Consider the following 12073-nt stretch of genomic DNA (forward strand, 5'->3'; position numbering starts at 1 on the left):
TACTGCTAAAACAGTTAGACAATCAACAATCACTGAGGTCATTCAGGGAGCAAAAACATTCAGCCTCTAACATGTGATTTACTGCTTTTCTCTTTTGGTTGGACAAGGTCAAACACTCAGAAGTCGAACCTTTGGGAAACTGGTATTTTTTACTATTTTCTGACACTTTAATCAGATGAAGCAATAAGAAAGATGAGAGCTGAAGAAAATCTATCATCAGACATGATAAAAAAATCAACTATTTGAGATTATAAATTGGTGGAAAATGGTATAAAATGATTCAAAACTATACAGAATAGCTACTAGATGGACTTTGTGGTGAGACTGTTTTAGCAAATGCAGCTTCCAAGGTCAGGGATGAACTTTTAAGCTCTATGTCCTTTCTGTCACCACGTCGAGGAATGTAGGGTGATGTGATCGAAAGCTCTGGAACAGCAATTGAACGGACTTTGTGTTTGATGTCTTGAATGTGGCTCCTAACAAAAGTAAGTTAGTCAAGTTTGATAAAACGCTAAAAGTTTGAATATCCCAGACTCAGAGCATTAATTCTGTTTTTCATGTGTCTCCCAGATTTATGAAAGTGCAATAATAAATTACCAGAATGTCCCTTTAATGCATCCTAGTCTTTACTGCTGAAATTATGAATATTTACGAGGCAATACATTTAACTTATAACAGAGTTTAAGGATAAGTTTAACTTTCCTGCAAAGTTAGATGTTAATAGAGCACAGACACAGCTAGAAGACAGTTAGCTTAGCTTAGCACAAAGACACACAGCAGTAACAGAATCAGCCTTACAGCTCCTCCAAAGCTTAATAATTAATCCGTTAAAAAAATCATCGAAACATTTCTCTGTTAAAGAGGGCTTAGCTCTTTCGATTCAAATGTTCTCTTTGAATATACAAAGAAACAAATTCTTTAATCTATTCTTAAAACCTTTTCTATACTCTAAGCACTATTTCTAATGCTATTTCTAATTTAGGAGGAATCTATACAACACGTCCTCTCACTGGCTACAGTGACTCACATTCAGCCTTCGGGGAAACCTGATGGACTGAAGTTCTTGCCTTTTCGAGACACACCACTATACAAAGAAGACAAAACACACTCCTGAGAACACACGTACACAGGGAGTGTAAAACCGAGAAAACCCTAATCTTCCACCTCTGGTGAAATTGCTGCAGTAGAGAGTGGAACCTGATGCCACTGCACTGGCAAGATGACTGAAAGCTGGGTTGTTATCTACAAGCTATTTAATTAAGGGTGTCGGTGTGGGATGAAAGCGTACCTCCATCTGCGCCTCCTCATTACTCATCACGGCGTACTCCCCGCCCGACTCCCGATACAAAGTTTCTGTGAAAACACGATTCATTCACGTGTTGATACTGCGCTCCAGTGTTTGCCTTGTTCCATTTAAAATAGCATACACACACAAAGGGCCGCCTACCTTGTGCTTCATCCGCCTCTGTTGTTCCTATCTTGTCCATCAGGTCGTTGGAGCTCCACTTGGTGATCTCCTTGGCGAACATCTCCTCATTGTCAGAAAAGTCCTCTGCGTGATACACAAAGAAACTTTCAACGTAATCACGGATCTCTCTACTGAGTCAGTAGGTGACAGGTTACAATGACTATTCATTGCTGACTGTCTGTTAGCAGGATTACATAAAAACTACAGATTTTATCGAAACTTGGTGGAAGGGCGGGGTACGGGCCGAGAATGAACCCATCAACTTTTGGAGCGGATTCAATTAAGGGGACAGAGTCAAGAAAAAAATGTTTTAGTTTTACTCTAAATTGAACAACTTCCAACGGTGGGTTACTTCTAGAGTAGGGTGCCTCATGGGGCATTTTGAATCCTTGAGGACAGACTCCCTGCAGGGGGCTGTGGGGGGGGCATGTAGCCTCAGGCACCAGTCAGACCAGGAAATCCAGTTTGGGGTTTTACAATTTTGGAGCATTACTAGAGCCGAAATGATCCCATCTGTTGTTGTGACACTCACACTTCATGTGAACTAAACTCAGTCCTATCTTGGAGTGTAAAATGGCAATTTTCATATAATTAAAGAAAATGTTCATTTAGTGAATCTAATGCAACAACCAACAGTATCCTGTATTAATTTAACAGACTCATACGTCCACTATGTTTCAGTGCATCCATTCACACTAAGAGAATAAACAAGAGCAATGTGGGATTAGGGGGGAAAACCATGAGCTCCTCCACAGTTCACATTCAATCATAAATAATATATATTAACTCAATATTTTGTTAATATTTATTAGCTTACAGATACATATTTGAAACCTATGATAAAAATAGAGTTGAGTTTATCATGTATCCATGCAGAAAGTGGGGATTTTACCATGAGCATCAAAGAACTCCTCGTCGGTACTGTCCTCTGAGTCCCGCGCAATGCTCTGCATCCTCCATTCTGAAATGCTCTGATGAGATGGACTTCCTGTGCACACACAAAACACAGGTCAACGGTCACAGGTTACTTCAAAACCACATTAAAGTTAAACGGCCAATGTAAGAGCTATTTCATTAGTTTGATATATTGTGATTATTATTTGTTATTTTTGCATTTATATTTTTAGACACTAGGGGGCACTAAGCACCAGACCAGGTAGGATTCACATTAAAGGTAGAAGGTGTGTTAATGAGAAGGGAAGGGAAATGTTTTCTTACCAGAGCATGAGGAGAAGAACATGAATATCTTTGTTTTTGAATGGAGAACATATCTACCCAACCGTGAATTCTTCATTGATATTGCCTGAGTACAACCCAACTAGACTGGTACCTCAGTGGCTTTTTGTTCAGTTTATTCTGACAAAAACATCCTTTGGAACATAAAAGTAAAAAAGCGTCCTTTGAACAAAGAATTTTGGAACAACAAAAAAGGAACATTTGTTGGATTCAGTGGATTTCATGTGGATGTGCATTCTTCAGTGCACGTTATAAAAGGCAAGCTTTCACCGACACAACAAACAATGGACCAGGACAGCCACGCAATATAAAGTACAGCCAAGCCAAAGCAGGAGCAAACCGTACCAAACGGAAACACTGCGCACGCTCCGCACAGCAACATGGTGTATTGGACACACACATATATATATATCTACCCAACCGTGAATTAAGCATGGACAATGGACTTCTTTAATTGCCTGAGTACAACCCAACTAGACTGGTGCCTCAGTGTATTTTTGTTAAGCGTATTTTGACAGAAACATCCTTTGGACAAATAGCCACTACAGAGAAGGTGGTAAAGATAATTCATAATATTATACAGAACAATACAAAACTCCAGAGATTTTGTTCGTGGGAACATAAATGTATCAGACAAACATTACTACATCTGGTGGTCACGTGAACACATTTTGTGAGAACTTTGTTGCAAAAGTTAAGGCAAATTATATAGTGAGTATGTTAAAACTTAAGATGCATAGTATCTTATTTTCATTGAATTGTATTATCTTCGCCCTAGAGGAGGAGGCCCGAAGGTAAGCATGAAACTTGGTGGAAGGGTTTTAAGGTCTCAACCTTCTATGTAAAGTACCTTGATATATTGTATATGATGATTTGGCGCTATACAAATAAAATTGAATTGAATTGAATTGATCCGGGTCAGAGGGCGGATGCAGAAATATTTTTTTTAGGGTGTTTTTCAACATTTCTCTTTCTTTCTCAGAGAATGATTTGTGGATCTTGATGACAAAAATAGGAATGTTTTGTCATGTGTATGAGTGTTTGCAATGTGATGTAGATCCAACAAAAAATCTGTGGTTTCTTAAGAGGACTGTTGGGCCTCAGTGGAGGTGGAGGCCCTCTACTAAGGGCCATTCTTGGACTGTATTCTGGATTGGTAACAGAAACATCAGTTAAAGTGACAAATATGAGAAGGCTGAGGGCGGCCTCCCCACTACATAGGAAAAATGGATGAACTTTATATCTGGATCTGGATAAATACATGGTCAAATGGAATACATTTATAATATAATATAATATATTATATTATAAAGTTATAAAGACGACCTGACCCTTACCTAAGATTATGATATGAAAAACATATAGAATACTAGAAAAAAGAATCTATATGTAAAGATTTCCTGAAACACCAAGAGATCCTGTTCAATTACTTGTGTTGCTTATGTAAACACACATTTTCGTTGAAAATACTACAAATAATATGACAGTTCTGAACACATTATTATTATTAATATTATTAATCTTAGCATTAGGCGAGTCCCCCTCACCTCCTCTCTTAGATGACCTATTGGAGGATCTAGAGGATGTTGACCACTGCTTGGTGAGCTCCCCTCGTGACTCCAGTGGCTCCCCCAGCTTCCCTCCTCCTCCCTCGGCCTCTGCGCTGGCTCCCCCAGCCTCAGCTCCCTGCTGCTGGTCCTGGCTGACAGCGGACCCATTGGGCTCCGCTCCCCCCTCCTCGCTGAGGCTGTAGTGGGCCATCTTCTTAGCCAACGCCAGCTGGGTCTCCAGCTCCAGCTGCCTGATGTCCTCGATGGTCAGGCCGTACCACTCGTCCTGCCAGCACCACGCCTGCCGGTGGGCGCGGACCATCACTTTACGCAGACCTGGAAAGACAGCAACACGGATTAATCGGCATGTAATTTAATTTTAAAAGGAACAAATCATGTTCCTGTGACATAAATCCATAAAAGTGGATTAACCTTGAAAAGTATGAAGTCATGGCTGGTGAATACAGAATGTATCCTCAGAGATTCACAGGTAAAGAGCGCAGGTTGGTTTTATGGTGGGAAACAGGGAAGTCTGGTGTTTTTTCAACCAGACAAAACGAGGAGGCTGGTCAGCAAATAAAACATAATAATGAATAGTAAGTGGAATTAAGTAAGCTGATCTCCAACAGGCTCTGTACATTGAAGTATTATTGTTTGGCCACGAGTGATCAAGACGTGGGAATGAGATGAGATGACCCCAACAATAGGGCCCTATATGTTTCTACTGATTAGTGATTTAAAGGTTTCCACCCCAGTGTGGCCTCACTCAGAGTCAGTGCATACTAGCTGTCTCAATTCAGGAGCTGCATCCTTCGGAGGCTGCATTTAAAGACAGATTGCAGCGGCGCAACTAGACTGTCCCACTTCGAAAGGCTCCTTCAAAGCAGCCGACAAATGCGTCCTCTCATCCCGGGGAAACAAAGGCTCCAACAGGTGGATCCTTTCCAGCCTAACCTATCCCAGGATTCATTGCACTTCAGTGACGAACCATTTTTCAGAGGTCCAACAATTGAGTATCATGCATCAACTCAACTGAACAGTACACATGTTGAAAAAAAAACAAGAGGTATTAAAACTTTCTCGTCATGTCAAACTTCAGCTCTGTTACTAGGCAACAGCAATAAGGGGGCGGGACAAGCTTGTGACCTCGATCACTGAAGACCAGACTGTCTCATTTCAGTCCAGCCCACAAACACTCCCTCCGTCCAAAGGATGCTGCCCCTGAATTGAGACACAGCGAGTGTGTGTCAAACTAAAGCCCCTTATTGAGGCTGTGATTTTGATTCAATGAAACGTTTCATCTCTCATCCAAGACGCTTTCTTGCCCTTGTCTTGACAGTACTGAACGGATTTGTATCTTGTAGGCATGCAATATTTAGACGTGACCATCATTTAGTCATCCCATCCCACGCCTTAAAAACGTTTTGTGGCCACACAATGATGTTCTTTCCACCAATGTCACCGGGGGGGGGCTCCGTAAAAGTCAATGGAGAAAAAAATCGAATGTCAGAGAAAGCTGCCTCTGCCTTGTCAAAGGAGATTTAATTCTCATCAATGTCTCCCTCCTGATGAACTAAACAAGCACCAGCTGCTTATAAAACCCTGGGACCCCTCGAGCAGTTCATGATTAAAACCTCCAACCTGGCTATAAAGGCCACTATTAGCAAACAGAGAAGGCCATTATATTAATATCCAGTAAAAGAACCACATTGTGAAATTAAGCATGAAAGTGGAAATTGCTGAATAGCTCATTAACAAAGCTTGAAAGCCTCTGAATTATAGAACCCGCAGACCCTTTCAGCACAGTTTATTTGGGAGCTGATAATATTCATGAGTCAGGCTTGATGAGGTGCGGTCTGCAGCTGAAAGCATAGAGCATAAAAACAAAGGAAAAGTTTCAAGGAAGCTCGAAGGCTCAAGTGGCAGTGGGGAGCGTCAAGGAGAAGAAAACCCATGTTGGAGATGGAGATCATGTGGATTGGACCACAGAGTGAAGACAGAGCAGCTGCTGCTTCATTAGTCTGGAAGGAGAAGCTGTGAGCGAGGAGGCTGAGGCCTGTCAGGGTGTATGAACAGTGTCACATCACAGCAGCGGAACAGAAACAGCCCGACGCTGGCAAGCAAGTGAATCCAGAGTGCCACGTTATCTCAGGGAAGCAGCCACTTGTCTCTGCTACTGCCTCGCAAACACTTCCCACACTTTCTCACCCATTTATCTCCACTGTTTTATTTACCTATCGTCTTCACCTGTTTCCTCACACTCACCCCGTCTGGCTCCGCTACACATCTGAGGGGTTTTTATCACTCAGTCTCATCGCAGAGATACGATGTGTTGATTTCTCATAGAGCTGCTAGTAACCCACTGTTTCATATAGTAACACACGCACAGCGAAATCACATTTAATCCTGAAAAGTCCGAAATAGACGATATTCACATGGCGGCCATTTTTCCTCTGACGTCACCCTCAAGGTGAAGCTCTAATGCTGTTATGAACAGAATAATGTGCTGTGAATCTGACAAACTGGTTTCATTTCACTGATCAGCAACTGAACAGACACCGGATATAAAGTGTGGGGAGACATTTGGGACCATGTTTCAAGGTTCAACAGCATCTGTTACGTGATCCGATGAGAAAGAGATTTAATTCTGAAATATCAATGCTCCTCTGGGACACAATTATTTAAGCCTGGAAGTAAAAAGTACTGGAGTCAAGTTTATAATGTAATGCTAAATCACAAAAGTCCAGTTCTTAAGTGCTTTGCAGGGATATTATCAAACTTCCAAGGTTTTTCCTGCCTGGTTTTCGAGGGTAAATCCTGACTTAAAATTGTCATGCCTGATATTTGTATCTTTTTTCCCCAATTCCTATTATTCTAGGGTTATCTCTGACCTGCGGGGTTGTTCCTATTTATTTCTGAACTTTAAGGATTATTTAATGATAACCTATTGGCAGCAATTCACCATTTTCCAAGGTTAGCACAGCCTTTTGAATTTAATCTCTAACCTTTCAGAATTGTTTTATTCAAAGCTCTACAGAACTTTATTATTCTTGGCTTCTCACTGATAGTCTTTACTTTCCTGGGTTATTTCCAGCTTTTTCTAGGTGTTCAATCTTTGGTTTTAATGCCTTCATTCAAGTTTCTATTATTTCAATTTGTAATTGCATTTTTATGTTGTTCATCTTTCATTGCTAATGTTTTTTATCACACATATTACATAAAGCACATTAAATAAAATACCTCACTTAACCTAACCTTAATACATGTCTTCACCTTAAAATGTAATGATTTACATTGAGGGGACTTAATCTTTGTCCCCATAAAGAAGACAATAATAATGTGTGTGTGTGTGTGTAAACAGATTTAGGTCCCCACAACATGAGTCATGGACCACACACTAACAAACACACACACCATACCTACCCACGTCATGTATGAAGCGTTCGATCTTGGACTGCATGCCCCAGTATCTGAACTCCACTTTGCAGAGCTTGTAGGCACACATGACGGGGTTCTGACCAGGGTCCTGGTTGATCTCCTCGATCCAGTCCTCTGACAGTGGACCCCGTTTGGTCTTGAGAGACTGGTACAGTTTCGGGTCTTCCTCCACCAGGTACTCATGAGGAGCGATGTAGTCCTTCACGATGTCTATGGGGTCTAAGAGGCGACACACAATCATTTAGGAGGCAACACTGAAGCAGATGTGAGCAGCAGGTTCGAGCATGACAGATGTCACGACGTCCTCACTGAACACCTGCCTCCAGAGGGTTGTGCGTGTGTGTGTGTGTGTGTCTGTGTGTCTGTGTGTCTTTTATGTAATCACTCCCTGCAGGGAACATGTCTGGAGCAAACTGCACATGTTGCCTGCACCTCAGTCCATTTGTATATTCAGAGGCTCAACACAAACTCCTCTACTCCAGAGCCTGAGTCCCTCTGCACCAGGTCGTCTGGTTTTTTTCACTGCAAATATCTCTGTGTACATCTGATGTGTGATTCTGCGTATGAAGAGATGAAGACCGCCCAGCAGAACAATGACAGACACTTTCAGTGTTTATGATGGTAGGAGGGAGTGGGGGGGGGGGGTTCTCTGTGTGCATGATGATCTGCCTACCTACAGTCCTCTGTCTCTTTTCAGCAGAGGACATATTGAAGATGTCCCCTTGGTTTCCAGTATCTGGTTTATAATACGTCTCAATGTCGATAGAGAATTTCTCAACAAAGGGACAGGTATACCTGCGGAACCAAAAAAAGATGTCATTAAGGAGCTGAAATGTATAGAAGGATGAATACAGACGATTTGGTCTATTATTCAGCATATTTTATGAGTGTTGATAAAAAGCAAAACCATCCATGTCATAAGTGATTAAACAAAAAGCTTGTAGTCTGTTTGAAAAGACAAAAACAAAAAAGACAGTTCCCTCATGAGGTCATCCACTAACCAGAAGGTCAGGGTTTCGATCCCAGTCTCCCCTATTCTGCGTGCCGAGGGGTCCTTGGGCAAGGTACTGAACCCCAAATTGCCCCTGACAGCAGTGTGTGATTGAAGTGTGCACATAGACGCACTGTATGTGTATATGAACGTGTGAATGACAAAACTGTACAGTAAAGAGTCTTGAGTGGTCATCAAGACTAGAAAACTGCAATACAATTACAGACCATTTACCATTCCTTGACTTGTTATCTAGCGCCACATCTATACAGTGAGTCAAAAACTACTGGGTGGATTATATTCAGGCTTCCCATAGCTTTTGTGATCCCATCATCAAGGGAAAAAAAGTGATTTATGACCAAGTTTTAGGAATATTTAGTCAAGGGGGGAAGCACATAAAAAGTGGTGAAATCTGGCACAAAGTTTGCCGCAGTGTGAATGAATATGTGATTATTCAGCTGAATATAAATAAATGGCTCACTCAGAAATATGCTGCAATAAGCAAATGTTTTTTTTTGACTCAATAAATTTATGAATCTAGGAGCCACACGATGAAAACCATTAAAAATGTTTTATTACAAAAAAGGCCAGTCTCTCTACTTTAGATGATACCTAAAAATCACTTAATGCAAAAAGTGTTAACACGGATTAATGGTTTTCACAAGGGGACACGGTTAGGGTTTTAGTGTCTGTTTCTAAAAAGTACGAGTAATTTTGCAATAACGTGGTACTTACCAAATTAAAATCTGCATGCTGAGTCATTTTACACTTAAACTCGTACCATCTGAGTCTCAGACCACAGCTCGGATTCATCAAATTTAATTTCTCAGAGGGAAATTAAAGTCCCAACTATTGCCTAAGTGTGAGCAGGAAGATTACTCCTATTGTGAAGATGTGACTGGGTTCATTTTATTTATGTTTGAATTCTTTAAATCTCCAGAAGAAAGAAACATAAAATGTAATATTGGTTATCATGTATAAATATATTGATATGGAGAAAATAATAGAACATATGGGAACAAAATTCTGCCGAGAGACGTTTTGCTGTTGGTGTGTCAGACGTGTCAGAGAAATGATAAAAAAATGAACACCATGTTTAGGCTTATTGTTTGTTTGCCACCTTAAGGCCACTTTCTGACCATCTTACGTTAGAGAGCAGGATTTGTTTTTGCTCTTATCTTTAAACTAAGACCAGTGGCAGTTGGATAAACACAGGTCCAGTGTTAGTGTCGTCTCACCGGGTGCGTGTATAGGGGTAGGCGTTCCAGGACTCCTCCTCCACTCGGAGGGCAGCTTGAGGCAGGATGGCACAGAACCAGGACGGGATGTGTTTCCCGATGTGGTAGACCTTGCGCGTGTACTGGCCTGAGCCCCCGGGGCCGTCCACATAAGGCTTGTTCTCCAGGATCTCCACGCCGCTGCCCTCGCCGCAGCTCTCCTCTCGGCTCTTTTTCTGTGAGGCGACAGAAAGGGGACAGGAGAGTAAGAGGACTGGGATTTAGGGTCTGCTTAGATTTATAAGGAAGCAAAACACAGACCTGTGATAGTACTACTTTGTCTTGTATTCTGTCAGTGGTGGTAGAATTCAAAAATACTACACTGTAAATAATACACAGAGGTCCTGCATTCAAAATGTTGCTTAAGTAAAAGTATGTAGATAAGATCAGGTCAGTTATTTAAACATAAAAGTGATTACTATGCAGGTAAATGGCTTCTGTGTTCCATGAATATATTATTGATATATGACTATATGATTATTAATATTACATTTACATGCATGTTTATGTTTTAGCTGGGGCTGGTGGAGCTTATTCTAAGCATTTTATTTAAATTTTAATCTGAAAAGTAACTAGTAACTACAGTATACCGGATAAATGCAGTGCAGTAAACACGGCAATATTAGTAAAGTGAATGTACATAGTTACTGGAACCATGCAGGTAAACCATGTGACCATCTACTTCATCTCTCACTTTCTTATATTTAGGTGAGTGAGACAAACTTATGAGGGGGGATTTTATCTCATCGTTGAGAAGCATTTTAATGCAAAACCTGAAAAGTAAGCAGTGTGTTCTCCCGCCTTATCCACACTCAGCCCTCAACACATATCCTCCCTTTCCTGTCTTTCCTGCGACTACTTGAAACCAATGAAACCCTTGCCACCCTTACACAGCACTCCCATCTCTCATTCGGGAGGAACTTAACAAAATCCACTTCCATCACGGAGCTGGGTGGACGACGCAGCAGAGGCAGAGTGATGAGCTGGGAGGAAATAAAGCTGCCACATAGAAAAAAAGAGCTTTTCTATTAATTCTTTTAGTCATATTTTATTTTTCACTCTTTGAAATCATCATAATTCCTCCACAGCTCACTCACCCTCTCATTTCCCGCTCCTTTCCTTAAATAATCCAAACCCTTCACTTTTACTGTTGGGTTAAGATTCGCTGCACAGAGGAAGTGAAAAGCAATGATTTCCCTTTCTGCCCAGCATTTAACAGCCTTTGATAAAAGGCAGCATATGGCTCAACTCCACAGAACACGTAAGACTGAGCTGTGCATTAAGCCTGTAGCTCCACAGGATCTTGGGATTACAGCATCAGTTTATAAACACACTCCATCTCCTCAAGAGGCTCTGCATGTAGCCGTCTGTAATTCACTGTACACAAAAACATGGAGGGTTTATATTGTTAATAAATGTGGCAGGTGATAAATATTAAATTCCTCCATGATCTAACAAACATCCCTTTAAGTAGATTGATAAAAGTGTGGGATAAATATTTTTTAACAAAATACATTGTACAGAGAATAAACAAATAAAAATAGTCCAAGAAGTCATCTCTTTAAAGATGCCGGCCAATAACGTTCCTCAAATGAAAAAACACAATTGTTCCTCATTTACGAGGTAACTTTAGATACAGCCAAAAATAATCTTAACATATGCTGAAGCAAAGTTATATCTACATTTTTTCACATAAAATGGAGAATGAAGCCTGTAGTTGTGCCTTGGTGTGGAAAACACTTTGGAGCCTGAGCCACAAAGGCTCTGTGTCAACAGCTGTTGCAGTGATATGAAAATCCCCAAATGCTTTGCACAGATAGAATCAATAGACGAAGCTTCTCTGTGAGCTTTCAAACAATGAATAATTTGACATGGCTATGTGAAGATTAGGTCTGATACGGACCAAAAGAACACACTGAAACAACAGCTACCAAGGCCAGAGCAAAGTGAGGGTCTGACAGTGAGTGGAAAACTGCTCCACGATGGAAAATCTCCCATCAGCCCTGGATTTCGACTGCAATAGTCCAAATGGAGAACAGTGACTGGTCGGCCGATCTGAGGGGCCTGGAGGTGGAACAGGGGATGAGGGGTTAAGTCATATTACAGGGTGTGA

General features: G+C 41.1%; 1 protein-coding gene across 6 annotated transcripts in view; it reads right to left on the bottom strand.

Moving 5' to 3' along the window:
• The window catches only part of LOC118125757 (membrane-associated phosphatidylinositol transfer protein 2), a 55376-nt gene that overhangs the window by 16000 nt on the left and 27303 nt on the right, over positions 1 to 12073 (bottom strand). For 4 of the 6 annotated variants that reach the window (XM_035184702.2, XM_035184706.2, XM_035184703.2 and 1 more), the window contains 8 exons: positions 9922 to 10136; positions 8366 to 8487; positions 7678 to 7911; positions 4252 to 4590; positions 2361 to 2456; positions 1448 to 1552; positions 1289 to 1353; positions 1028 to 1084 (listed from right to left, as the gene is read on the bottom strand). In XM_035184702.2, the coding sequence (XP_035040593.2) occupies positions 1028 to 1084; positions 1289 to 1353; positions 1448 to 1552; positions 2361 to 2456; positions 4252 to 4590; positions 7678 to 7911; positions 8366 to 8487; positions 9922 to 10136 (1233 nt within the window). The remainder of the gene's footprint in view (positions 1 to 1027; positions 1085 to 1288; positions 1354 to 1447; positions 1553 to 2360; positions 2457 to 4251; positions 4591 to 7677; positions 7912 to 8365; positions 8488 to 9921; positions 10137 to 12073) is intronic. The other 2 variants (XM_047344544.1, XM_047344545.1) reach the window with 1 other exon arrangement.

Source organism: Hippoglossus stenolepis, chromosome 18 (assembly GCF_022539355.2).
Source record: "Hippoglossus stenolepis isolate QCI-W04-F060 chromosome 18, HSTE1.2, whole genome shotgun sequence".
Taxonomy (NCBI): domain Eukaryota; kingdom Metazoa; phylum Chordata; class Actinopteri; order Pleuronectiformes; family Pleuronectidae; genus Hippoglossus; species Hippoglossus stenolepis.